This window comes from Pan paniscus, chromosome 20, assembly GCF_029289425.2.
Source record: "Pan paniscus chromosome 20, NHGRI_mPanPan1-v2.0_pri, whole genome shotgun sequence".
Lineage (NCBI taxonomy): Eukaryota > Metazoa > Chordata > Mammalia > Primates > Hominidae > Pan > Pan paniscus.
Window position 1 is genome coordinate 47,219,555 of NC_073269.2, and position 27,251 is coordinate 47,246,805.

At 45.0% G+C, this 27,251-nt stretch overlaps 1 protein-coding gene and 1 pseudogene across 1 annotated transcript; one reads left to right on the forward strand and one right to left on the reverse strand.

Moving 5' to 3' along the window:
- Nucleotides 1-27,251, reverse strand: part of LOC100974853 (cytochrome P450 2A13-like) — a 122,884-nt pseudogene that overhangs the window by 86,776 nt on the left and 8,857 nt on the right.
- Nucleotides 892-26,762, forward strand: CYP2B6 (cytochrome P450 family 2 subfamily B member 6). The gene is made up of 9 exons (XM_014342682.5): nucleotides 892-1,065; nucleotides 12,415-12,577; nucleotides 12,711-12,860; nucleotides 15,311-15,471; nucleotides 17,619-17,795; nucleotides 18,397-18,538; nucleotides 20,685-20,872; nucleotides 21,062-21,203; nucleotides 25,010-26,762. The coding sequence occupies exons 1-9, from the start codon at nucleotides 895-897 to the stop codon at nucleotides 25,189-25,191; spliced, it is 1,476 nt and encodes a 491-aa protein (XP_014198168.4). The 5' UTR covers nucleotides 892-894; the 3' UTR covers nucleotides 25,192-26,762.

Sequence of the window (27,251 nt, forward strand, 5' to 3'; positions counted from 1 at the left end):
TTTTGAGATGGAGTATTGCTCTCTCACCCAGGCTGGAGTGCAGTGGTGTAATCTTGGCTCACTGCAGCCTCCACCTCCCAGGTTCAAGTGATTCTCTTGCCTCAGCCTCCCGAGTAGCTGGGATTAAAGGTGCCCACCACCACGCCCGGCTAATTTTTGTGTTTTTAGTAGAGATGGGGTTTTGCCATGTGGGCCAGGATGGTCTCGAACTCTTGACCTCAAGTGATCTGCCCCCCTCAGCTTCCCAACGTGCTGGGATTACAGGTGTGAGCCACCGCACCCAGCCAGCCTCTCAGTTTTGAACATGCACTACCACCACCTCCACAACACACAAATGTAAATGCACTTTCATATATAAAACTGTATAAATACAAGGAAGCTCACACACATGGAAGGATACACACATAAGCACCCCCAGATTCAACCACAGAAATATACGCCAGCACATTTGCATAAATTCAAATACCCCTTTACATGTAAAAATCATATAAGCACATACACGGATGCAAGCAGGCATGGAAAATGTATGCAAGCACAGACAGACAAAGCTAAGTAAAAAAGTGCAAGCTCACCTATGCTTACAAAAATAGACATACATATACCCATAAACCCACACACCCACACATTCACTTGCTCACGTGGACTTTGATATCTCTACCACTGTATCCCTGCCAATATCTACAGAGTGGGTAAAGGGATAGGCATCAGGTCACTGGGTTGCCCAAGCAGGAAGTCTGGGTTCCCTAACAACTTTTTCTAAGCTAATGTTCCTGGACAATGATGAAAAAGGAGGTGGGGAATGGATGAAATTTCATAACTGGGTGGAGAGGCAGGGTCAGGATAAAAGGCCCAGTTGGAGGCTGCAGCGGGATGCAGGGCAGTCAGACCAGGACCATGGAACTCAGCGTCCTCCTCTTCCTTGCACTCCTCACAGGACTCTTGCTACTCCTGGTTCAGCGCCACCCTAACACCCATGGCCGCCTCCCACCAGGGCCCCGCCCTCTGCCCCTTTTGGGGAACCTTCTGCAGATGGATAGAAGAGGCCTACTCAAATCCTTTCTGAGGGTAAGACACAGATGAATGGGGTCTGAGGGTGGGCTACTTCTTGCCTTGGTACTTGGGGATGCTTCACCAAACAGAATGAGGCAGACTTCCAGAGTCACGGGTGGCACGGGGATGGTTGGTGAGTACGGAGCATAGTGAAGCATGATGAGTGGTATTATTAGGAGAGAAACATCAAATTAAATTTTAGCAGAGTTTATTTGAGCAAAGAAGTGACTCATGAGTTGGACAGCTCCCTAAACCAGGAAAGACACCACACGGCAGTATGGTCAAGTGGTATTTACAGGCAGAAAAAGGAGGTGACATACAGAAACAGCCTGATTGGCCACAGATCACAGCTTGCCTTACTTGGTCACAATCTGAGCAGTTTGCAGCCTGTGTGGACTGAAAGCTCAGCTGCTCTGATTAGCCAACACTTGGCTACTTGTCACAAGAATATATTCATTTGGGCCAGGCGCAGTGGCTCATGCCTGTAATCCCAGCGCTTTTGGAGGTCGAGGTGGTAGATCACCTGAGGTCAGGAGTTCGAGACCAGCCTGGCCAACATGGAGAAACCTTGTCTCTAGTAAAAATACAAATATTAGCTGGGCATAGTGGTGCGTGCCTGTAATCTCAGCTACCCAGGAGGCTGAGGAAGGAGAATCACTTGAATCCAGGAGGCAGAGGTTGCAGTGAGCCAAGATCTTTCCACTGCACTCCAGCCTGTGTGACAGAGCGAGACTCCTTCTCAAAAAAAAAAAAAAAAAAAAAAGAATATACTCCCAAGTTAGGTTGCAGTTCACTCTATACAGAGAGAGCTTTAGATCAAATTTAATTTAATTAAACAATTCTCCCCTTTTGGTCAGCCTCAAAATTTTGAGATTGACCAAAACCTTGGGCATCAACATTACTTCTGTCACCATCATAATGGACTTGTTTGCTCTCAGTATGGAATTCACAACGGACAATGTCAAAGTAGTTGAGTGATTCTTTACGTTTTCTTCATGTTTTTGTTGTTCCCACTGTAATGAGACCACTGATGTACAAAGAATGGCTGCATATGAGCATTTAAGACTCTTTTCTTTTCGGAGACAGGGCCTCACTCTGTCAGCCAGGCTGGAGTGCTGTGGCATGATCACGTCTCACTGCAGCCTTGACCTCCCAAGGCTCAGGTGATCCTCCTGCCTCAGCCCCCCAAGTAGCTGGAACTACAGGTGCATGCCACCACGCCCAGCTAATTTTTGTATTTTTTGTAGAGACAGGGTTCTGCCATGTTGCCCAGACTGGTCTCAAACTCCTGGGCTCAAGCAATCCACCTGCCTCGGCCTCCCAAAGTGCTAGGATTACACGTGTGAGCCACCGCACCTGGCCAAGACTCTTGAGAAAATACAACACATCAGGGAGACTGTTATGATGGCTCTCAGGAGGGTAATACAAAGAAAATAAAGTCACTGGGCCTGTAATAAACCTTGAGGAATGTGGACTTGGGGGTATAGACAAGGTCCACTGTCCACAGAGAGAAGAAAGGCTGTTAATAGTATCTTTTAACTTGAGTGTGTCCATGAGCCAAGCTGATCAAAATCGAATAATTCAAAGTTCAGACAATAAAGATAGTTCAATAGTATTAGAGTCTAGTTAGTCGTAGATTTTGTTCAGGGCATGATGGTGATTAAGGACCAGAGCTTGCTATAAAATAACTTGATTTATAGAGGCATTCATTTGTAGTTGGCCTGGTAACACATATCATAGTATCCTGGAGACCCACTAGAAGAAACATTAAGAGTAGAAAAGCTTGGGATAGCCAGGCTTGCTGTGTTAGTCCATTCTCACACTGTTATAAAGACATACCTGAGACTGGGTAATTTATAAAGAAAAGGGATGTAACTGACTCACAGTTCCACATGGCTGGGGAGGCCCCAGGAAAATGCAATTCACGGCAAAAGGTGAATGAGAAGCAGGAAACTTACAATCATGATGGTAGGTGAAGGAGAAGCAAGTACCTTCTTCACAAGGTGGCAGGAAAAAGAGAGAGAGCCAAGGGGGAAGAGCCTCTTATAAAACCATCAGATCTTGTGAGAACTCACTCACTATCACAAGAATAGCATGGGGGAAACCGCCCCCAGCATCCAGTTACCTCCTACCAGGTCCTTCCCTCCACACCTGGGGATTACAATTCAAGATGAGATTTGGGTGAGGACACAGAGCCAAACCATATCACTTACCATCACCATTCAGGATGCTTGCAAACCAACTGTTAGCTGCACCTGTAAACACATATCTGTTTCTTTCCCCTGAGAAATGTCCTTAGTGTATTTGGTGGCAGTGTCTAGAGAAACAGCAGTGTCAGCCGCATTTTAAATTAAGTTATCTGCACTAGTGAATTCACTGGAAAGATAAGAGCAATATTTGGTTTTCTTCAGCACCATACACAAGCCTCCAAGATAGGCATAGAGGAGATCTAAAATTGCATGATGTTCCATTAAGCATTTTTGTTGCCACAAATGTTCTCATCTCCTTTTTGGAGAGTGGCTTCTACCCATCTGAACTCCTTGGAGGTTCAATTAGCTACAAATTTCAAGATGTCCCTTAATGTATAACTTAGCCTCAGATTCCATACAACTGTCACCCAAATACCACCAAGAGTGAGCACCCAGGAACCCAATTGGAACCTTTTCTGAACAGAAACCAACTTATCTTCGTTGATTTTGAGGTTGATAGTAATTTCAGTCATTGACTGTTTTGGCTTTTAACTACGGGAGGTTTTAGGAAACTCTCAGGGAAACAATTTGGAAAGCAGCAGTGAGCTAGGCCAAATAGCAAGTTCTGGACCAGTGAGGAGAAAGAACAGAGTAAGCAAACCTCAGGATACTCAAGGTAGGCACTCGTGGTGTTGGAAAAGAGGGTCACCTACTGGCATTAGAGCAGAGATCAGTTAGATTTGTTTACCCATAAGTCTGCATAGCTCCTGAACAAGGTGGGAAACTTACTTTTTTGTGGTCTTATTCCAGCATGCTGCGAAGGTGCATAACCACATTTAGTTGGAAAGAGACTTTACTGTATTTACTTATTTATTTATTTTTATAGCACTGGGGTCTTTCTATGTTGAACAGGCTGATCTTGAAATCTTGGCCTCAAGCAATCCTCCCATCTCAATCTCCCAAAGTGCTGGGATGACAAGCATGAGCCACCATGCCTGGCCACTTTACATATTTAATCCAGTAACATTACACACGCAATTACCCATACCCCCATAGGTAGTCACCAGGTCTTGCATACGGGATGCCTGGAAGCAAAATATGCCTTTTGCAGCCATTATTCAGATACATTTTCTGTATTTGGTAGTGATTATGTTATTAGCTAGTTAATAGTATGTTATTAATACTGTTATTATATTAACTAACTAATAACATAATCACTACCAAATATTTCCAGTGAGTGCAAAAAAGCAAGTGGCAATTGATGTCTAGAATATCAAGACATAGTTTTCCACTCCTCCTTTGGAGTTTCTGGGTGATTCTCATTGGGAACATGAAGAGGCATTGGCACCAGTGAAATTATTTCCTGATTTTGGGGCATTGGCTCACAAACTCAACAACTGCTTGTTTGTTTGTTTGTTTGTTTTGCTAGAGTATAAGCCTTTGCTAAAGCCATTCACAGATTATAGTCCTATGGATTTTCTTGTAAGGAAAGGGAAAGGGTTAGGACAGCAAGAAATGGGGAAGAAAGGATAAAAGATAATGCTTTCATGATGGAAGAGAAATCTTGATCCACAATCTTGGAAAAGCTGTGCGCGTATAAGATGCCAACTGCTTCTGGGAAAAACTTCCCTGGTCAGCTTTGCCTTAAGGTCTCCAACAGACATACAGTTCTAGGAGTCTAGAAGGGTCCTTTCCAAAGGAGAGATGTGGATCCAAGATCTGAGACCCTGACATTTTGCTACAGAGAAGAACTTGGCATTGTCCTTTCCAATGGAGTACAAGGAACAGTCTTAGAAGAACTTGGTACAGTCTCTTCCAATGGAGTTCAAGGACAGTTTGTCTGGTGTCATTTCCAAAGGGCCCAACCTCTAAATTCTAGATCATGAAAGGTCTGGTTGTCATCAACCGATGTGTCATCAATGACTCATTTTACCTGGTGAAAACATGCTTTGGCATAAAGTATTATAGCCTTGCCTTATTGAGTCATATCAGAGTTTATAAGAGTGGGAGATACATGAGATTCTATTATTAGGGGCATAGGCCTTCTATTACTATTTTACAAGAGATCTATCTATGTCTTTCCAGTAGGAGTGGATCTGATTGCCATCAATCAATAATACCTTAGACCAAGGGACTCCAATCAATTCAGCATGCTTTGCCTAGTGATATTTGTTTGTAATACTGTTGCAGGACAATCAAAGACTGGAGAGACCAAAAAAGGTTCAGGAGAGTTTATTAAATTAAGGTGATCACCGGTTCAGCCAGACATACATCCAGAAAGTCTGAGCCCCGAACAAAGGGCTTTTCCTACTTTTAAACATATTAAGGTGGGAACTACATGAGGCAGGAAGCCAGTTTCAGAAGTGAGAAACAAAGCAGTTAAATAACATTTCTTACATCTTGAGAAAGACATGTCTTGCAACCTAACCTTATCGGTCCTGTGACCCTGCAGCTGTGCAGGAACTCACTGGACCTGTAATAAACTTTGAGAGATGTGGAGTTGGGGAGTATAGGTAAGGTCCACTGTCCACAGAGAGAAGACAGGCTGTTAATATTCTCTTTTAACTTGAATGTAAGGTGCGGTCATACTTTGCAGAAACCTTAAGAGGATTTTAAAATTTATATTACTACTACTATTAGGTTATAGTTGATTTCATTAATTCCTTCTTCAATACCTTATTTAACTGTTTTACCACTTGTCTAGTGAAACAAGTACCTCTATCACTGGAGAGTTCTCCAGGAATGCCCAGTAAGGAAATACATTTTCTAATAACCTTTTATCTACTGTTATGGCATTGATTGATCTTTGTGCATAGAAACACTTTAATACAACCAGAAAACATGCAATGAAGCTGGCAGTTGAATTAACTCCAGCTTCAAGTGTTCAAATGATCCACCAAGTGCCAGAAATATATCACCTGAGGTTTTTGTTGTCTTACTAGAATTATGGATTTGATAAACCAAATATTAGTTATAAACCATTTAGCAATCTTAGAACAGTCACCTCATCAATATTTTTTCACAGTTTGGATCATTTTCTCTCTTCTATGATGAGTCATGGAATACAGAGCTTTTAGTAATGGAAATTTTAAGAACTCAGGAAGGACCAGTCGGCCATCTAGGGTCTCCATGAGTGCATGCTTCACACTGGAATTACAGACTCTAAAGTACAAATTTTAATACCATGAGTAGCAATTTATGCTTCTCTAATTCAGGTATATAACACTGGTTTATTAAATAGGTTATCATAGGTAATTTGATGGTGCCATTGCACTCCAGCCTGGGTAACAGATTGAGACCCTGTCTTTGAATTGGAACTGCATGGGGGCACTGTCCTTGGAGGGGTAAGTGGGCATGAAGAGGTGTCTGGGTATGAGGCACAGGTGTAGAATTTTACTCTTCTCTGCCATCCTCTGTTATGTCTTTGGGTAACTGCCTGCCACTGAAAGAATGAGGTAAAAGAGGTGGTGGCACGAATCAAATAGATTTTGCTGTGTCAATGAGAGAGAGCAGACTAGCCCATGTCAGTGCCAGGAGAGTGGAGGAGAGAGGGAGAACAGGAAAGGAGTCTGGGTAGGGAGTGCTAATCAACAGTACACATAGTGCCCTATAACAGCAACTGTCACTTGCTCAGTATTTACCTGGCTTATCACTGCTTACCATGCGTGATTTTATGATTAATTATCTACTTATTATTACTAATCAATCAACCCACTTTCCAATGGGAGAATTAGAACACTGACAATACCTTCCAGCTCCTCTTCCCCTTCCCCCTCCCATGTTGACCATACTCCTGAATCTTAGGCTCGTTATCCTTTTACTATTGAGTTATTTTTTAAATTTCTGATCAATGGTCTTTTTAATGATACCAAGTACAGAGTATATATGCCAATACTACCATGAATTTTTAAATTATTTGCTTAGACAGAATACATGGACATACAAATGGTGAATGTGATAATTTTCATACATATATATTTATCTTAGACACTTAGTCAAAACATGTGGTCTTTGGTTATCAGTTAGACACTGTCACTTTACCTGGAAGATACAAGGTAATTGGTCACAGACTCTCAAATTATGGAACATTTAGATTTTTCAGGGGAATGACATGGAGGGAGCCAAGGAGTCTTATGATTAGGTAAGATGTTGTTTGGGTGGCTCACGACACCACTGGGCAACACTCAAAGAGGTGGTGGCTTATACCTGTAATCCCAACACTTTGGGAGGCTGAGGTGGGAGGATCGCTTGAAGCCAGGAGTTAGAAACCAGCCTGGGCAACCAAACAAGACCCTGTCTCTACAAAAACTTTCAAAAATTTAGCCAGGCATGGTGGCATGTGCCTGTAGTCCCAGCTACTTGGGAGACTGAGGCAGGAAGATGACTTGAGCCTTGTAGTTTGAGGCTGCAGTGAGCTATGATCATGTCACTGCCCTCCAGCCTGGGCACAGAGCAAGACCCTGTCTCTTAAAAAAAAAATCATCTGCAATGTGAGGAGTGATAACATTTAGGAAAGTGTGCATAGGTTTAAATTCTGGTCAAAGACATCCTACACAATTCACTGAACTTTCTCTTTAAGGGTTTTTTTTCCAAGCTCTGCAGACGTTATCTGGGCACAAATCATGCCTCTGTTAACAGAATTTGCTGTTCCTTCTAGCTCTTGGTATCCCACTGCCCACTTTCTTTATGAAAGCTGGTATGGTCATTGAATATCCCAATCCTTTACAAATTTGGAAACAAGCAAAACTGTCAATGAAATTTGTATTTGCCTAAAAGGAGTTTTCAAAAGGATCTTTGTGGCTACCTTATTAGTTCATAGAAAGTGGAGGCTTGTCAGGAATGATATTAAAGAATTTTTTCATTTAAATTGTTTTAGAGACAGGGTCTCACTCTGTTACCCAGGCTGCAGTGCAATGGCACAGTCATAGCTCACTGCACCCTTGAACTCCTGGGCTCAGGAGATTCTCCCACCCCAGCCTCCAGAGTAGCTGGGACTAAAAGTGTGAGCCACCATGCCCCACTATTTTTTTTGTTTTTTGTAGAGACATGTTGGGGGAGGGTCTCACTATGTTGCCTAGGCTGGTCTCGAACTCCTGGACTCAAGCAATCCTCCTGCCTCAACCTCCCAAAGCATTGGGATAAGTTTTGCATAGACATGTTTGACCCTCTCCCTTCCTTTATTGCGGCAAAGATTTCCATTTTCTCACAGGGAGGACTTGGGGCAAATTGTTTTTGTCGTTGTTGTTGTTATTTGAGGATGTGGGTGGGTCATCTTGGTTAATGTCAGTGCAAGAACGGTGTCTGCTCCTCATTATTGGGGTTCCTTAGCTATTCAGCTAGGCAGCAGCTCCCTTGAGAAGACTTCCTGACCCTCAGGTCCCCACCATATGCCCTCATACACCAGCTGCCCCTCCTTACTGAGCCTATGTCCTTGACAATGCTGCATTTACCTGTGATCCTGTGGCTGAGCTCTCCCTCACACTTCCAGACAAGGAAGGCCTGTGAGGTATCAGCACAGTGCTGAACATAGTACCTGGTACACAATAGGCATTTAGTAAATATGTGAACAGGAACAAATGAAGGAGTCAGTGAGTGAAAACTCCAAGCCTAACTCAGCGGAACTGGCAGTCAGCCAGGGCCTGCAAAGTGCTGCCTGGCCCTCAATAGGGGGTTGCAGATCTGGGGATCCCTCTTCACCAAATAGAGTTGCATCATACAGGTAAAGGTCCCAAGTGCCTATTGTTTTCTTTTCATCATTTTCCATGTGTGACAAGAGTATCACGCAATCATGTGAATCAATGGACTTAGTTTTCTCACTAGAGTAATGTGTCTAGGAATTATCTGTGTTGTCATGGGGATTTTCCAGGTGTCATTTACAACTACCTGTGGACAAGATGAGGTGCTACCCTCATCTTAGAATTAGGGATGGTGGCCGGGCATGGCAGCCCATGCCTATAATCTCAGCACTTTGGGAGGCTGAAGCAGGTGGATCAACTGAGGTCGGGAGTTCGAGACCAACCTGACCAACATGGAGAAACCCTGTCTGTACTAAAAAACACAAAACTAGCTGGGCATGGTGGCACATGTCTGTAATCCCAGCTACTCGGGAGGCTGAGGCAGGAGAATTGCTTGAACCCGGGAGGCGGAGTTTGCCCTGAGCTGAGATTGCATCATTGCACTCCATCATGGGCAACAAAAGTGAAACTCCATCTCAAAAAAAACCAAACAGAAACAAACAAACAAAAAAAATTAGTGATAGTGATGCTCAGCCTGGGGAAAGCACTTGTCCAGTGGCACACAACTGGGAAAAGGGGAAGCTGAGATCCAGCAGGAGGTCTGTCTCCAAAGCCCTCCTAGACTAAAGCTGCTTAACAATTTGTGGATTATGAAATTCTCTGAGAGTTTGATTAAAGCTGTGGCCCCCTCTTTTCCAAATAGGCAAATACATGTTTGCATAAAGTTGTGAGGCTTCACACACTCCCTAAAACTCTTTCATAAACCTTCCGAGGATCCTCTAGGTATTCACGACCATCTATTATGATTGCATCTCTCGGGGGTGGGGGAAAGAGGGAGGGCATGAGCAAGTGTGTGTCAGGGCTGAGGAAGGTGGTGCTGTTGCTTTTCCATTTCCCAATAAGCTTCCAGATTCTTTTTGATGTCAGAGGGATGTGGGCTCGTGTCTCAGATTCAACTCTTATGCATTGAGTCACAGTTTTGTCTTCTGTCAGTTAAGATCATGACAATGAGAATGTGTGCCCCTAAGGTGGTTGTGAGGATTAAATGGGATATTGCATACAGCTAGTATATAATAAGTGCTCATTAAATGGCAACTACCTTGATCCACTCATTCATTTATTCACGAATCCAATAACAATTCACTGGGCACTTTCTATATACCAGAAAATAGTCTAGGAATTGATGATGTGGCATCTTGGACAAGACATACGAAGTCACTGCGCTTATGGACATTCCTTTGGCAGAGACAGATAAGCAAAAAATAAACAGATAAGTAAATGTTAGGTGGAGAAGAGCTACAATTAAACTAAAGCAGGGGGATATTTCAGAAAGTGATGAGAACTACGTTAGATTGAGTGGTTAGGGGAAGACTGTCTTGTTTTTTTTCTGAGCAGAGACAATGAAAGATTCAGGTGGAAGGCACTAGAAGGAGGCAGGGGTGGCTGCAAGAATCCTGAAACAGGAAAAATGTCAGAGAACAACATGGAGGAATGAGTGGGAGGAGAAGTCAGAGCGGTAATAGGGCCACGTCATGTAGGACCATGTGAACCATCAGTGGAGACTTCAGATCTTATTCTCAGCAAAGTGGGAATATTGTAGGCCTTGGTGAGCATATGGATATTAATTATTTTACATTTTAGTGGGGTTACCCTGGCTTGTGGGGCAGTGAAACAATTGTTAAGTGGAGTAAGCATGTAATCCAGAAGTCCAGTGAAGGGGCTTTGCAGAGATCAATGCAGGGCATTTGTAAGTAAACTTAACAAATTTTATGACTTTTATGTCAAGTTTTTATTGAAGTTGAACATCACTGTAAAAAGCGCACAGCTCAATGAATTTTCACAAACTGAACATACTCATGTAATTGACATGCAGGCCAAGTAGCAAGAATGCCCTGAAACCCTGCACCCTGTTCTTTTCTATTCACTATCCACCTACCATCTTGATCATGGGTTGATTTTATCTGTGTATGAACTTCTTTTTTGTTTTTGTTTGTTTGTTCGTTAGATTGAATTTTGCTCTGTCGCCCAGGCTGGAGTGCAGTGGCACTATCTCGACTCACTGCAACCTCCGCCTCCCTGGGCTCAAGCAATTCTCTCGTCTCAGCCTCCCGAGTAGCTGGGACTACAGGTTAGAGCCATCGTGCCTGGCTAATTTTTGTATTTTTAGTAGAGATGGGGTTTCACCATGTTCGTCAGGCTGGACTCAAACTCCTGACCTCGTGATCAGCCCGTCTCAGCCTCCCAAATTGCTGGGATTACCGATGTGAGTCACCACGCCTGGCCCTGTGTTTGAACTTCATACACATAAAATTATGATGCATTGACTCTTTTGTGCCTAGTTGCTTCCACTCAACATTATGCCTGTGAGTTTCAGCCACGTTGTCGCCTGTAGCTGTAGTTTGTTCTTTTTTGTTGCTGTATACTAGTCTATTGTGAGAACCCTCACTGTTTGTCTATATCTATATTGATGAGCATTTTATTAAGAAAGCTTCTGTGAATATTTTGTTCATTTTTTGGTGAACACACATACACATTTTTGGTGGGCATGTACCTGGGAGTGAAGTGGCTGGTTTCCTGGGTATCCATTTGTTCAGCTTCAGGAAATACTGCCCAGCAGTTCCCCAAGTGGCTGCACAGTAATCCCACCTTATCCACTGGAGATATCTTCTGAGACCCCCAGTGGATGCCTGAAACCCCACATAATACTGAGCACTATGCATACTCTTTTTTTTTTCCTGTACAATCACATTATATAGGGAGGGTGGTATACACAGTGCAGACATGGTGGACAAAGGATGATTCATGTCCGGGGTGGGACAGAGTGGATGGTGAGAGATATCATCATCCTACTCAGAATGATGCACAACTTAAAACTTACGAATTCTTTATTTCTGGAATTTTCCATTTAATATTTTCAGACTGCGATTAGCTGCAGGTAACTGAAACTGCAAAAAGCAAAACCACAGATCATAAGAAGTATGCGGTGGGGGTGATATTCATCGTGTTTTATCAACCATCTTTACTGTTTAGGGCACAAGCCAATCAGAGCAGACCCTGGCTGGGCCACCCATTAACCTAAGCTTGTCCAACCTGCCTTATTTTGTTGTTGTTGTTCTGTTTTGTTTTGTTTTAGCTTTTTAGCAGCCTGAAGCCATGGTTTTCAGTTTCTGTCTCCAGTGATACACAGAAAGGAAGGATGAGGAAGGGGCTTTACTGGCCCACCAGAAACGGAAACTAAGAACCCATGACTGTATTCTCTCCCTTGGACAGCGTTAACCATTAACCCTTAATTGCTGGGTCCCAGCAGGGGAAAGGGCAGCCTGGGGAGGCGGATGTTGGGGAAGGGCTAATTACCAATCTGGTATGTAAGTATTTTGATAGTTTTACAAATGAGGTGTATGCTGACTAACAGCCACCCCTGGTGTGGATGTGATTGGCAGTTCCGAGAGAAATATGGGGACGTCTTCACGGTACACCTGGGACCGAGGCCCGTGGTCATGCTGTGTGGAGTAGAGGCCATACGGGAGGCCCTGGTGGACAAGGCTGAGGCCTTCTCTGGCCGGGGAAAAATCGCCATGGTCGACCCATTCTTCCGGGGATATGGTGAGGGCCTCAGAGGCACTGGGAGGGGGCGGGTGGGCGGTGCATCAGGGAAGGGAGTATATGGGGGGAAGAAGGACTCAGAGCCTTCTTCCAACTTCTTCTTCAACCAACCCACACCTCCCCTGCACCCCAGGTGTGATCTTTGCCAATGGAAACCGCTGGAAGGTGCTTCGGCGATTCTCTGTGACCACCATGAGGGACTTCGGGATGGGAAAGCGGAGTGTGGAGGAGCGGATTCAGGAGGAGGCTCAGTGTCTGATAGAGGAGCTTCGGAAATCCAAGGGTGAGTCCTGGGGGATGAATAGGAAAGAAAGACAATGAAACACTGAGAGATGCAGGTGCACGGGAATAGAAAGACAGAGAGGTATATAAGGGCACAGACAGAGACAGACGAAACTGGAGACACCATCAGACAGAGGGATAGAGACAGAGAGGGAGAGAGACAGGGGAATAGAGAGGGATGGGGATGGGCAGGAGAGAAACACAGAGAGCCAGGGAAAGAGAGAGATGCCAGGTGTATAATGTCCAAGAGTTACTCAAAGAGGCTGGATGTGATGACTCTCACCTGTAATCCCAGTACTTTGGGAAGCTCAGGCAGGAGGATTGCTTGAGGCCAAGAGTTGGAGAACAGCCTGGGCAACATAATGAGATCCTGTCTCTACACAATACAGAAAAGAAATGAGCCAGGCATGGTGGTGTGTGCCTGTAGTCCCAGCTACTCAGGAGGCTAAGGTGGGACTACAGGATCACTTGAGCCCAGGAGGTTGAGGTTGCAGTGAGCTGTGATTGTGCCACTGCACTCCAGCCTGGACAACAGAGCAAGATCCTGTCTCAGACAAACAAACAAACCCTCAAAGACATATAATTTCATGGATCAATTGTGTCTGTCAAAGTCAAAAACGGAAGTTATGTAAAAGAAAAAAACTACAGACATTTAACAAATAATGAACTGTGTTTTCCTTGCCCTGGGTGAAGTGCTGATGAGCTGGCAGTGAGCAAACAGGCCAGGTGGGGTGTTCTGCCCGGGTGCAGCTGGAGGGGTCATCAAAGAAGCACTAGGTTATTTTTGAGTTCTCCATAACTTGGTGTCTGTGGGACATGTAGGTGAAGGGTCTCTGGCTAGCACCTCCATCTCATTCATGCCAGGTGTTTACCATCTCTCTTATCAAAATTTCTCAAGAGACTCTGGGATATAAATGCAGAGGCTGCATGGGGAGGTAGAGACCCAGGACCTATAGGGAAACAGGGACAAGAAGACTGAAGAGAAGGACAGGAAGAAACAGAGTGACACAGGCAGGAGGAAAGAGACAGACGGAGGGACCAAAACAAAAAAATATAGGTTGGGTATGGGGCTCATGCCTGTAATCCCAGCACTTTGGGAGGCTGAGGCTGGCGGATCATTTGAGGCCAGGCCAGCCTGGCCAACATGGTGAAACCGCATCTGTGCTAAAAATACAAAAATTAGCCAGGCTTGGTAGCACGTGCCTTTAATCCCAGCTACTCAGGAGGCTGAGACAGGAGAATTGATTGAGCCTGGGAAATGGAGGTTGCCGTGAGCTAAGATCACACTACTGCACTCCAGTCTGCATGATAGAGTGAGACTCTGTCTCCAAAAATAATAATAATAATAATAAAATAAAGAACGGCAGGGGGGAGACAAATATACACACAGAGAGACAGAAAGAAACAAAGGCAAAGAGAAATTGAGGCAGAGAAAATTAGAGAGACAGACAGACAAACTTAGGAAAAGGTCTGCAGAGGAATGAGAGAAGACAGGCAAGTGAGAACCAGAGAGAGGCTGCACTAACCTGATGTTCTTGGGTCCTTACAGACCACTCTCCCTCCAGCTGGGGCCAGTGCTGAGCCTGGTGTATACAGGTATCACTTAACAAGCACAGAATAATTCCCAGAAGACTGGAGAGCCCTAGATGTGGAAAGAAGAGATTAAGGGGGAGTAATAGGTAGGGGTGGAAAGATGGTTTTTTATTTGTTTTAAATTAGAGACGGGGTCTTACTCTGTACCCAGGCTGGAGTGCAGTGGCACGATCATAGCTCACTGCAGCCTCAAACTCCTGGGCCCATGTGATCCTCCCACTTCAGCCCCCTGGACTATTTCAACTGGGACTACAGGCATGTGCCACCATGTCTAGCTACATTTTTTTTTTTTTTTTTTGTAGAGACAGGGTCTCCTTATGTTGCCCAGGCTGGTCTTGAATTCCTGATCCTTTTGAATCAGGCTCCCAAAGTGCTGGGTTTAGAGGTATGGGCCCCTGTGCCCACCCAGGGCTTTTTAATTTATACAAGCAATTGATTGAACACCTACTCTGCCCAGCCCCTACCCCTGGGATTTAACTGTACTCACTCCCAGAGTCAGAGGTGGGGCCTGAGAGGAGGTGCAGAGTGAGAACCGGCTGCATGGACTCAATAGCTGTGTTGCCTGGGTCTAAATCCTGGCCTCAGTAATGAGTAGCTGTGCAACTTTGGTCAAATTACTCAACCTCTCTGTCTGCCCATCTATAAACTGGAGCTAATAATCGAATTGCATCTGCCTCACATTGTTGTAGTGAGAGTTCAATGGAATTACGCGTGACGTGCTGGTACATAATTAGCTGTTACGGTTATTCTCATGTTTACCATTACTGAGTGATGGCAGACAATCGCACAGAGATAGGTGACAGCCTGATGTTCCCCAGGCACTTCAGTCTGTGTCCTTGACCTGCTGCTTCTTCCTAGGAGCCCTCATGGACCCCACCTTCCTCTTCCAGTCCATTACCGCCAACATCATCTGCTCCATCGTCTTTGGAAAACGATTCCACTACCAAGATCAAGAGTTCCTGAAGATGCTGAACTTATTCTACCAGACTTTTTCACTCGTCAGCTCTGTATTCGGCCAGGTCAGGGAGAGGGAGAGGGAGAGGGGGTGTGGGGGTGAGGTGAACATCCAGAACACACGAGAAAAGGATGACCTGTCTTGGGGGCTCAGAAATGCAGCTTATCCCTGGAAGAAACGCAGAGACATGTGAAGAATCAGGGACATGGAGACCTGGAGGGAGGAGAGACGGTGAGACAGGGATAGAGACACTGAGAGAGAGAATGAGGCGTGATGGGGAGGCAGAAATAGAGTCAGAGAGAGACTGAGAGAAGGAAGATGAGCAAAAACAAGACAAAGAAGAGCAGATATCAAGAGATTCTGAGAGACAGAGTTGATGAGAATGAGTGTGAAAGAGAGGGAGAGAGAGAGAACGAATAAGGCTTTGGGCTTCATGTCTATTCTGCTCCTGGATGTCATTTCTGTTTTATTTTTTTTAGACGGAGTCTCGCTGTTTCATTCCAGCTGGGGTGTAGTGTTGCCATCTTGGCTTACTGCAACCTCCACCTCCCGGGTTCAAGTGATTCTCCTGCCTCAGCCTCCCAAGTAGCTGGGACTGCAGGCATGTGCCACCACACCTGGCTAATTTTTTTTTTTTTTTTTTCGAGACGGAGCCTCGCTCTGTTGCCTAGGCTGGAGTGCAGTGGCACAATCTCAGCTCACTGCAACCTCCACCTCCCTGGTTCAAGCAATTCCCCTGCCTCAGCCTCCTGTAGCTGGGATTACAGGCACCTGCCGCTATGCCAGGCTAATGTTTTTGTATTTTTAGTAGAGACGGGGTTTCGCCATGTTGGCCAGGCTGGTCTCTAACTCCTGACCTCAAGTGATCTGCCCGCCTCAGATTCCTAAAGTGCTGGAATTACAGGTGTGAGCCACCATGCCCAGACTGCTTCTGGTTCTTCTGTATCCTTGCTTCTCAGTCTTTGGTAAAGCTCTCCACCTAAAGAAAATGAAGGATAAATGACAATAAGGAACAGCATTTCTTCATTTTCTCCCATTTCTCCTTCTCCCTCTGTGTTTTTTTTTTAACTTTCCCCAGATTGTAAAGGTAGTCTTCTGCTCTTTTAAAACAAAATACTAAAATGTCTCCTTATTTATTAACCTGGAAATATGCCTATTACATATTAAATTTAAGAATATCAAGCTGCAGAACAGTATGCATAGCTGTTGTTTGTTGTTGTTGTTGTTTTCAGACAGTATCTTGCTCTGTTACTCAGGCTGGAGTGCAGTAGTGTGATCTCAGCTCCCTGCCACCTCCACCTCCCAGGTTCAAGCGATTCTCATGGCTCAGCCTCCCGAGTAGCTGGGACTATAGGCGAGCGCCACCACACCCAGCTAATTTTTTTGTATTTCTAGTAGAGATGGTGTTTCACTGTGTCGGCCAGGCTGGTCAACATAGCTACAGCTCTTAAGCAGGGGTGTATGTTGGATTCACATGTGGGGTTGTCACAGTTATGGATTTTCAGGACCCTACTTTCCAGGCGGTCTGATCTGGAAAGTCTGGGATGGGGCCCAAGGTGAGTACTTGTAACAAGCCCGACCAGTAATTCTAATGTTCTCCTCCCACCGAGAACCACAGAGAAAAGTCTGGAAGGAGACCCACCAGACAGTTAACAATGGTTATCTCTAGAAAGAGAGATTAAGAAGGAGATTTACATCTGACTATATATGTTTGCATTTTTGCAATTATTTGCAATAAATTAGGCATTCCATTCTTCATCAAAGTAATAGAAATAACCTCCAAAATACATAGTCCTAACATGTCAGCAGGCTTATCTTGTGTAAGAATCATTTTATTAATATCTGACACAGCAAGGGAGATGAAGAGAGGTGGGAAGAGGGAGAGAAAAGTATAAGAAAGACAAATAAACAGGCGAGGTAGACAATGAGTGACACAGAAAGGAAGTGAGATAGAGACTAAGAGAGATAGGAGAGAGGCAGGGAGATGGGGCAGAGGCCAAGAAAAAGACAGAAGGATGAGGGAGGAAGATGCAGAAAGAGGTAAATGTGAGATAGATCAAAGGAGACAGAGTCAGTGAGTGAGGGGTTCAGAGACAGAGGGGAGTGGGGAAGTGGGGTTCCCATGGACGGATTGGGGCCCAGGAGGCGCTCTCTCCCTGTGACCTGCTAGCTCAGCCCTAGGCAAACCTCACCACCCCTTCTTTCTTGCAGCTGTTTGAGCTCTTCTCTGGCTTCTTGAAATACTTTCCTGGGGCACACAGGCAAGTTTACAAAAACCTTCAGGAAATCAATGCTTACATTGGCCACAGTGTGGAGAAGCACCGTGAAACCCTGGACCCCAGCGCCCCCAAGGACCTCATCGACACCTACCTGCTCCACATGGAAAAAGTGGGGTCTGGGAGAGGAAAAAGGGAAGGGAGGGGAGGGAGGGCAAGATGGAGAGGTGAGAAGAGGGAGGGAAAAGGGGTAGGGAAGGGGAAGATGGGGAGGGAAGAAGAAAGACTAGGGAGGGGAGAATAGGGAAAGGGAGGAGAGCAGATGAAGGAAAGAAAGATGAGGTGAAAGGAAGGAGAAAATAGGGAGGAGGAACTGAGACAGGGAGAGAGGGGAGGTGGGAAGACAGAATGAAAGACAGAGGGAGAGAGAGAGAGAGAAGACTGGCTGAGGAAGGAATTCCGGGCAAGGGACAAAAATACAGCAACAAGAGAAAAAACTCACAGAGGCAGAAAGAGACTGGGAGACAAAAAGAGAGAAACACATCAAAGAGATGTGGAGAGAGATAGAAACAGAGTCAGGAAGACTAAAGAGAGGCTGAGAGAGATGAGTTAGAGATATGCGGCTGGATGTGTAGAGGACAGAGAAAAGCAAACTGGGCCAGATAGTGTCAAAGACCTTTAGGCCAACGGAGGGCAGCCAGGGAGATGGGCGTATACACAGCAAGGCTACAGCCTCCCCTGACCCTCCCCTTCCTTCCCTACTGTGGACGCAGGAGAAATCCGACGCACACAGTGAATTCAGCCACCAGAACCTCACCATCAACACGCTCTCGCTCTTCTTTGCTGGCACTGAGACCACCAGCACCACTCTCCGCTACGGCTTCCTGCTCATGCTCAAATACCCTCATGTTGCAGGTGGGCCAGGGACAGCCAGTCAAGGGGGTCTTCTGACCTCCTTCTGAGCTGCAGAAATGGGGCTATGGGTACCACCTGGATGAGAGAGGGGATGCTGGCTTCCTATTCTGGGAGCACTGTAGGCTCTGGGCTAGATTCCAACCAAGCCAATTCTGTTGGTGGATGCATGGATGCATGAAGAATCTGTCCATGCGTTCTCCCACTGTTTTCTTCCATCACTTAAGGATTTTTTGTTCTAAGGTTTTTGTTTGTTTGTTTGTTTTTTGTTTTTGTCTTTTTTGAGACAGAGTCTCGCTCTGTCACCCAGGCTGGAGTGCAGTGGCATGCTCTTGGCTCACTGGAAGCTTCACTTCCAAGGTTCACGCCATTCTCCTGCCTCAGCTTCCCGATTAGCTGGAACTACAGGCGCCTGCCACCACACCCGGCTAATTTTTTGTGTTTTTAGTAGAGATGGGGTTTAACCATGTTAGCCAGGATGGTCTTGATCTCCTGACCTCATGATGTACAAATTTAGGGGGTACATATGCAGTTTTGTTACATGCGTAGGTTTTGTAATGGTCAAGTTTGGGCTGTTAGGGTATTTATCACCCGAACAGTGTACATTGTACCCATTAAGTAATTTCTCATCATTCACCCCCCTTCTGCTCCCTCACTCTTCTGAGTCTTCACTGTGTATCATTCCTCTCTCTGTGTCCATGTGTACACATTTTGTAGCACTCACTCATGAGTGAGAACATGCAATATTTGACTTTCTGTGCCATCACTTAAAAATCGATCCATCCACTTATCATTTCATCTATTCATTCTTTAATTCATTAATTAAAGAATGTATAATTACTGATTCTTTCATTTATGATTCATCTAAGGACATGTACTGTCATTCATTTATTTGGATTACTTGATCCACAAGTTGATCCTTTGAAACAGTGATATGTTGATGGACTATTTGTCATTGATTCATTGGCTCATTCATTCATTCATTCATGCATTCATCCATCCTTCTATGAACTAGGTTTCACTCTTATCCTTCCATCGGTCAACCTTTCAATTCACCCTTAATCCATCCATGCTTTCCTTCATTTATCACAATAATTCACTCATTTATTCACCTCTGATCTACTTATCATTCAATCCAGCCTTTCATTTACTCCTTTATTTACTCATACTTCACTAATTTAATTATTCACTTGCTCTTCCATAAATCTAGCCATTCATGTGATTATTCATTAATTGGGTTCATTGATTTCTTTGTCTATGGACCATTCATTAGTGATTAATTAATCAATCCATCTATTAATTGATAAGTAAATACAGACATCCATTTATTGGTTTGTTCATTTATTCATCAATCTTTCCATCCATGAATTGATCTATTGATTGATTGATTGATGTTTTTATCCAGTTGTTCATGGATTCATCTATTGTTCTATTACACTGTTATATACCTGAGGACCAAGAATAGTGTCTCAACTATATTATAAACACAATAAATATTAGTTTATTTTCTGCTCATCTTAGAGAGGGTGTTTTGAGAGGTTTGTAGCCTGGAGTTCTTAATCTGAAATTCCAGGCAAAATCGTGGTGTGTGTGTGCATGTGTGTGTGTGTACCTGGGCATGTGGGAAGAGGATCCGTAATATTCATTAGATTTCAAGCAGTGAGAATTCTTGTTGCTTCCTCCCTCCTCCCCTCACCCCATGCTGATTACTTTGAGGGGTATCAAGGATCTAACCCTTTACTATAGGTTTTTCATTGGTCAATAGAAAGTAGTGTCCCTGCTGAAAGGTCTCTTTTTAAAAAATTTTTTTTTTCTTTTGAGATGGAGTCTTGCTCTGTCACCCAGGCTAGAGTGCAGTGGCATGATCTCGGCTCACTGCAACCTCCACCTCCTGGGTTCAAGTGATTCTCCTGCCTCAGCCTCCTGAGTAGCTAGGAATACAGGTGTGCACCACCACATCCAGCTAATTTTTTGTATTTTTAGGAGAGATGGGATTTTGCCATGTTGGCCAGGCTCATCTCGAACTCCTGACCTCAAGGAATCCACCCACCTCAACCTCCAAAATTGCTGGGATTACAGGCATGAGCCACCATGCCTGGCCTGAAATGCCTCTTTAAAATGAGATTCATTGGTCTTCTTTTCTGTACAGAGAGAGTCTACAGGGAGATTGAACAGGTGATTGGCCCACATCGCCCTCCAGAGCTTCATGACCGAGCCAAAATGCCATACACAGAGGCAGTCATCTATGAGATTCAGAGATTTTCTGACCTTCTCCCCATGGGTGTGCCCCACATTGTCACCCAACACACCAGCTTCCGAGGATACATCATCCCCAAGGTAAGACCGGCTGGAACCCCATAGCCCTCCTGTTTGGGCATCCTGGATTCTCTTAATCCCCGAACTCAACCTTTTGTTAGCTTCTTAATTGAGTCCCGTTGTTTTTGTTTTTTGTATTTCTTTTTTGTGGAGTGTGTGGAGGGTTGGCAGGGAATGGCAATATCTTTTGATCTTGTGATCCTCCCTCAGGACACGGAAGTATTTCTTATCCTGAGCACTGCTCTCCATGACCCACACTACTTTGAAAAACCAGACGCCTTCAATCCTGACCACTTTCTGGATGCCAATGGGGCGCTGAAAAAGAATGAAGCTTTTATTCCCTTCTCCTTAGGTAAGCTGGACCCACAATTTCTTTCCCAGACACCAGAGGGCAGGTCCTATCCCCAACTTGAGAAAAACAACGAGAGGTACTGATTATTTGAGCACTTAATATATTCTGATTGCTTCACCTGCCTTATCCCATTCCATCTTCACTACCACCCTGTAAGGAGGCTTGAGAAAGAATATTACATTTCCAAAGGCACATCTTGGCAAGCAGGACCTTGGGCAAGTATTTTAACATCTCTAAACCTCAGTGAGTTCATTTTCTTAAAAAGAAAAAATCTGTTGAGCACTACCCTAAGCCCAGTGCTGTACTGGGGGCTGAAGATAATGCATCAAACAGGTCACACAGAGACAGGGTTCCTGCCCCAGGAAATTTAAAGTCCAGCAGGGAAGATGGGCATTCATCAAATAATAATAAAATAATCATCTCATGAAATGAATGAATGCCTGCAACATGCTTAGAACTGCCTGGCACAAAGGACATGCTCACAAGGGCAATTATTATTATAATTAGACATAATTGTGATAAGTGCTCTAAAGGGAGCTTTGGGAGCACAAAATAGGAAATAGTAGCTAATCTTGTGGTGGGTCAGTAAGGAAAAGCTTACCAGAGGAAGTGGCTTCCGAGCTAACATGTTCATGGGTGAGCATCAATCAACCATTGCAAAGTGTGTTCCAGGCAAAGGAAACAGCAAGGACAAAGGCCAAACGTGGAAACATGATGGTACCATTGAGAACCTATAGGAAGTCCAGTGAGCCTTGGGTGTAGATTGCAGAAGGGAATAAGACAAAGGGCTCATCTGGGCAGGACCTTGAAGGTTGCAGGAGGAGTTTGGATTTATGGTCTAGCACTGGGAAGGTGGAAAAGGTCTTGACGTGCTCTGACTTGTCCCAGTTCTCATCCTCCACTCTTTGGCTGGTTAAAAGAAAAACTTTAGACAAATTAAACTTAGCAGAGTCTATCTGAACAAAGAAACAATTCATGAATTGGGCAGCACACGGAACCAGTAAAGGTTCAGAGAGCTCCATCCAGCAATGTGATCAGGCACTATTTATCCACAGGGAAAGGAACTGAGGTACAGAAACAGCCTGATTGGTTACAGCTCTGTGTTTGCCTTATCTGAGCATGTCTGGGCAGCTTGTAGCCTGTGACTGGCTGAAGCTTGGCTGCCCTGATTGTCCAAGGTTACTTGTTACAAGAATATACTCTCAAGTTTGTTTACATGTTGAGTTACATTACAATTTGTTATGTAGGGAGGCCGCTTTAGGCCAAATTTAATTGAATTTAACATGCACCATCCATGAAAGGCCCCAGAAACAAACCCCCAGTCTTGAGTTTCATCAGTGACTTCAGTGATCCAGGGTTTGGCCCAGCCCCCCCCGGTTTTGCGCAGTACAGTGACCTCCTTCCACATTTTATCTTCAATGAAAATTGGGAACATGTGTGGTGATGGCTTGAATGTCAATGTCTTCTCTCAATTTTGCTATCTGAAGTTTCTTTTTTTTTTTTTTGTCTTCAGACGGAGTCTTCCTGTGTTGCCCAGGCTGGAGTGCAGTGTCACGATCACAGCTCACTGCAACCTCTGCCTCCCAGGTTCAAGTGATTCTCCTGCCTCAGCCTCCCGAGTACCTGAAACTACAGGCGCATGCCACCATGCCTGGCTATTTTTTTTATTTTTAGTAGAGACGGGGTTTCACCGTGTTAGCCAGGATGGTGCTGATCTTCTGACCTTGTGATATGCCCACCTCAGTTTCTGAAAGTCCTGGGATTACGGGCATAAGCCACTGCGACTGGCCTGCTAATTTGTTTTAAGAGAGGCAGAGATGTAGGGAAATAAGGACAGAGACAGATAAGTAACAAAGATAATGAGACTGAGAAACAGAGTTAGGGACAAAGAGGGAACACATAGAGATAGAGATGGGGAGCCAGTGGCAGAAAGACAGACAGCGGGCAAACCTCAGACAGTATACAGAGAGGAAGAGAGAGAGAGTCACGTAAGGAGAAGGAGGAGGAGGAGGAATAAGAGGAGAGAGAGTAGGAAAAGGAAGGAGGAGGGGAGAAAGGAGGGAAAGGAGAGAAACAGAATAAGAGATAGGAAAAAGAGAGAGTGACATAAAAAGAGAGGAAGAAAGAATGAACAAGACAAATAAGGTATCTTTAAAGGGAGATGAAACGAAAGAATGAGAGAGAAAGAGATTGGGGAGAAATCAGATTCAAATAGATGGAGATAGGAAGTTAAGCAAGATGGAAGAAAGCCAAAAAAAGCAGAGGAAAAGAAGAAAAGCTGTGTCTGACAGGTATAGACAGAGAAAAAGACAGGGGTAGGGCTGCCAGGGGCAGAAAGAAAGGTATAACCCAAGCCAAAAGGGTACTTGCAGCCAAAGAAATTTGAAAGGTGTCCAAACAGACGGCCCCAGAGATGGGGAGGGTGTGATGAGAGGGAGATAACAAGCCTCAGGCTGTTGTGAAAAATGTTAGGTCACACAAATAGTTACAGAAGAACCAGCCCAGAGACCTGCCTGTTTCTAAGCTCATGTCACCCACCTTTTGGGTGTGCCAAAGGGATGTGGACACTTTTCCAAACACCTCCACATAGACACACTTGTCCAACAACTTCCAGGCATAGGGAATGCCTGAAAACTCACACTTGACATGGCCTTTCCAAGGTTTGCAGATTATGAAACACTGAAGTGAAGGGAAAGGCTCTCTTTGTCTCTGCCTCAGCTTTTCCCAGCACCCTTTGTTCTCATTTTTCTCCCAATCTGTGGTTTAGAATCTACTGGGGGTTCCTTGCACCTCTGAGAATCAGTGGAAGCCATAGACCCTCCCTGTCTCATACGCATCAGTCCCATTCACAATTTATATACAATTGGGCTTTTCCCCCCTTGAGCTCTTGAAGCCTGTGGATCTCACGCTGAGACTAGAAGACAGCCTAGAGACACAGACACAGACACATGGCCAGAAACACATACCCCACAGATACCCCAGAAACAAACACAAGGCAGTAACCAAACCTTAAGCCTCCTTAGCACAAGCCAAGTGCTGTTCTAAGAATTTTTACAATTGTCTCCTTTAACCTCACAAGAGCCCTTTGAGGGAGGTGCCCTTCTCCCCATATGAGAAGTGAAGAACACTAAGAATGTTGTCATAAATGTGCTCACACTCACACATGTACAGGTACACACACACACACACACACACACAGAACCAGAAATGGGTCATTATACTCTGTGGATTTCGCCAAACTCTTTGGAACTGTAACAGAAGCTAGAAACTCTCTTATATAAAAATGAACATGGCGCCGGGTGCAGTGGCTCATGCCTGCAATCCCACTTTGGGAGGCCAAGGCAGGTGGATTATCTGAGGTCAGGAGCTCGAGGCTAGCCTGGCCAACATGATGATACCCCATGTCTACTAAAAATAGAAGAAATTAGCCAGGCGTGGTGGCAGGTGCCTGTAATCCCAGCTACTTGGGAGGCTGAGGCACAAGAATCATTTGAACCACCTGGGAGGTGGAGGTTGCAGTGAGCTGAGATAGCACCACTGTGCTCCAGCCTGGGTGACAGAGAGAGACTCCATCTAAAAAAAAAAAAAAAAAAAAGGGGGAGAGAGAAATGAACATGGCACATCCTCTCAAAGATTTGCATCTGGTTTCAGAGCAGCTTCCTAAAAGTCCATCCTGAATTGTAGGTTAAAGGCCAGTCTTATGCAAATCTCTTGCAGTGGACATACATGTCTGGGCTTAGGGACATGGCAGAGCAAAGAGTATGCACCTGCAGTGTGCCCATGCTGGTGACCTTCTGTGCCCACAGGGAAGCGGATTTGTCTTGGTGAAGGCATCGCCCGTGCTGAATTGTTCCTCTTCTTCACCACCATCCTCCAGAAGTTCTCCGTGGCCAGCCCCGAGGCCCCAGAAGACATCGATCTGACACCCCAGGAGTGTGGTGTGGGAAAAATACCCCCAACATACCAGATCCGCTTCCTGCCCCGCTGAAGGGGCTGAGGGAAGGGGGTCAAAGGATTCCAGGGTCATTCAGTGTCCCCGCCTCTGTAGACAATGGCTCTGACTCCCCGCAACTTCCTGCCTCTGAGAGACCTGCTGCAAGCCAGCTTCCTTCCCCGCCATGGCACCAGTTGTCTGAGGTCACATTGCAAGTGAGTGCAGGAGTGAGATTATTGAAAAATTATAATATACAAAATCATATATATATATATGTTCTTGTTTTTTGAGACAGAGTCTCACACTGTTGCCCAGGCTGGAGTGCAGTGGCGTGATCTTGGCTCACTGCAACCTCCACCCCCGGGGTTCAAGCAACTCTCCTGCCTCAGCCTCCCTAGTAGCCGGGATTACAGGCATGCACTACCACGCTTGGCTAATTTTTGTATTTTTAGTAGAGATGGGGTTTCACCGTGTAGGCCAGGCTGGTCTCGAACTCCTGAACTCAAGTGATTCACCCACGTTAGCCTCCCAAAGTGCTGGGATTACAGGCGTGAGTCACCGTGCCCAGCCATGTATATATATAATTTGAAAAATTAAGCTGAAATTCACATAACACAAAATTAGCCGTTTTAAAGTGTAAAATTTAGTGGCGTGTGGTTCATTCACAAAGCTGTACAACCACCACCATCTAGTTCCAAACATTTTCTTTTTTTCTGAGATGGAGTCTCACTCTGTCACCCAGGCTCGAGTTCAGTGGTGCCATCTCTGTCCACTGCAACCTCCACATCCTGGGTTCAAGTGATTCTCCTGCCTCAGCCTCTGGAGGAGCTGGGATCACAGGCGTCCCCCACCATGCCTGGCTAAATTTTGTATTTTTAGGTGGTCTTGAACTCCTGATGTCAGGTGATTCTCCTAGCTCCAAATGTTTTCATTATCTCCCCCCCAACAAAACCCATACCTATCAAGCTGTCACTCCCCATACCCCATTCTCTTTTTCATCTCAGCCCCTGTCAATCTGGTTTTTGTCACTATGGACTTACCAATTCTGAATATTTCCCATAAACAGAATCATACAATATTTGATTTTTTTTTTTTTTTGAAACTAAGCCTTGCCCTGTCTCCCAGGCTGGAGTGCTATGGTGCAATTTTTGTTCACTGCAACCTCTGCCTTCCAAGTTCAAGAGATTCTCCAGTCTCAGCTCCCAAGTAGCTGGGATTACAGGCATGTACTACCACGCCTGGCTAATTTTCTTGTAGTTTTAGTAGGGACATGTTGGCCAGGCTGGTGGTGAGCTCCTGGCCTCAGGTGATCCACCCACCTCAGTGTTCCAAAGTGCTGATATTACAGGCATAATATGTGATCTTTTGTGTCTGGTTGCTTTCATGTTGAATGCTATTTTTGAGGTTCGTGCCTGTTGTAGACCACAGTCACACACTGCTGTAGTCTTCCCCAGTCCTCATTCCCAGCTGCCTCTTCCTACTGCTTCCGTCTATCAAAAAGCCTCCTTGGTGCAGGTTCCCTGAGCTGTGGGATTCTGCACTGGTGCTTTGGATTCCCTGATATGTTCCTGCAAATCCGCTGAGAATTAAATAAACATCGCTAAAGCATGACCTCCCCACACCAAGAGGTGATCTGTGCCATTTTGTGTGTGACTCTTTTATTGTCGGGCCTCTAGGGATTTTTCTGGAAGGAATGTTGGTGAGAATGCCTCTCTCACCTCAATGCCAACTCTGTGAAGGGCCAAACCGTTGTCTTGCTCATCACTGTACTCTCAACACAGCGTGTGGCATATGACAGGTGTTCAAAATATTTGGTGAGGAATGAATGAATGAGTGGCTAAATCAGCCACCCCCTACCCCCACAGCCCACCCAAAATGGAGCTAGGCCTCCTCCATCAGACTATATCTCCTCCATACCCCACTTTCTTCTTTGGCCCAGAATAAATTCTCATCTCCAAAGGGCTCAGTATGCCCCCAATTCTGCCTGCCAGTTACTCTCAGTAGCCTGTGCTGCAATGCCACCTTTTGATAAAGCTTAGAGCTATTCTTGAAGTGGAACCACTCTAAATTCAGCCTCCAGGCTGGACACTGTGGCTCATGCCTATAATCCCAGC

Coding starts and splice junctions, on each gene's coding strand:
- CYP2B6 (XM_014342682.5), top strand. CDS start 895: ATGGAACTCAGCGTCCTCCTCTTCCTTGCACTCCTCACAGGACTCTTG. Junction 15,472..17,618: donor TCAGCTCTGTATTCGGCCAG/GTCAGGGAGAGG, acceptor TCTTTCTTGCAG/CTGTTTGAGCTCTTCTCTGG. Junction 18,539..20,684: donor CAAATACCCTCATGTTGCAG/GTGGGCCAGGGA, acceptor TTTTCTGTACAG/AGAGAGTCTACAGGGAGATT.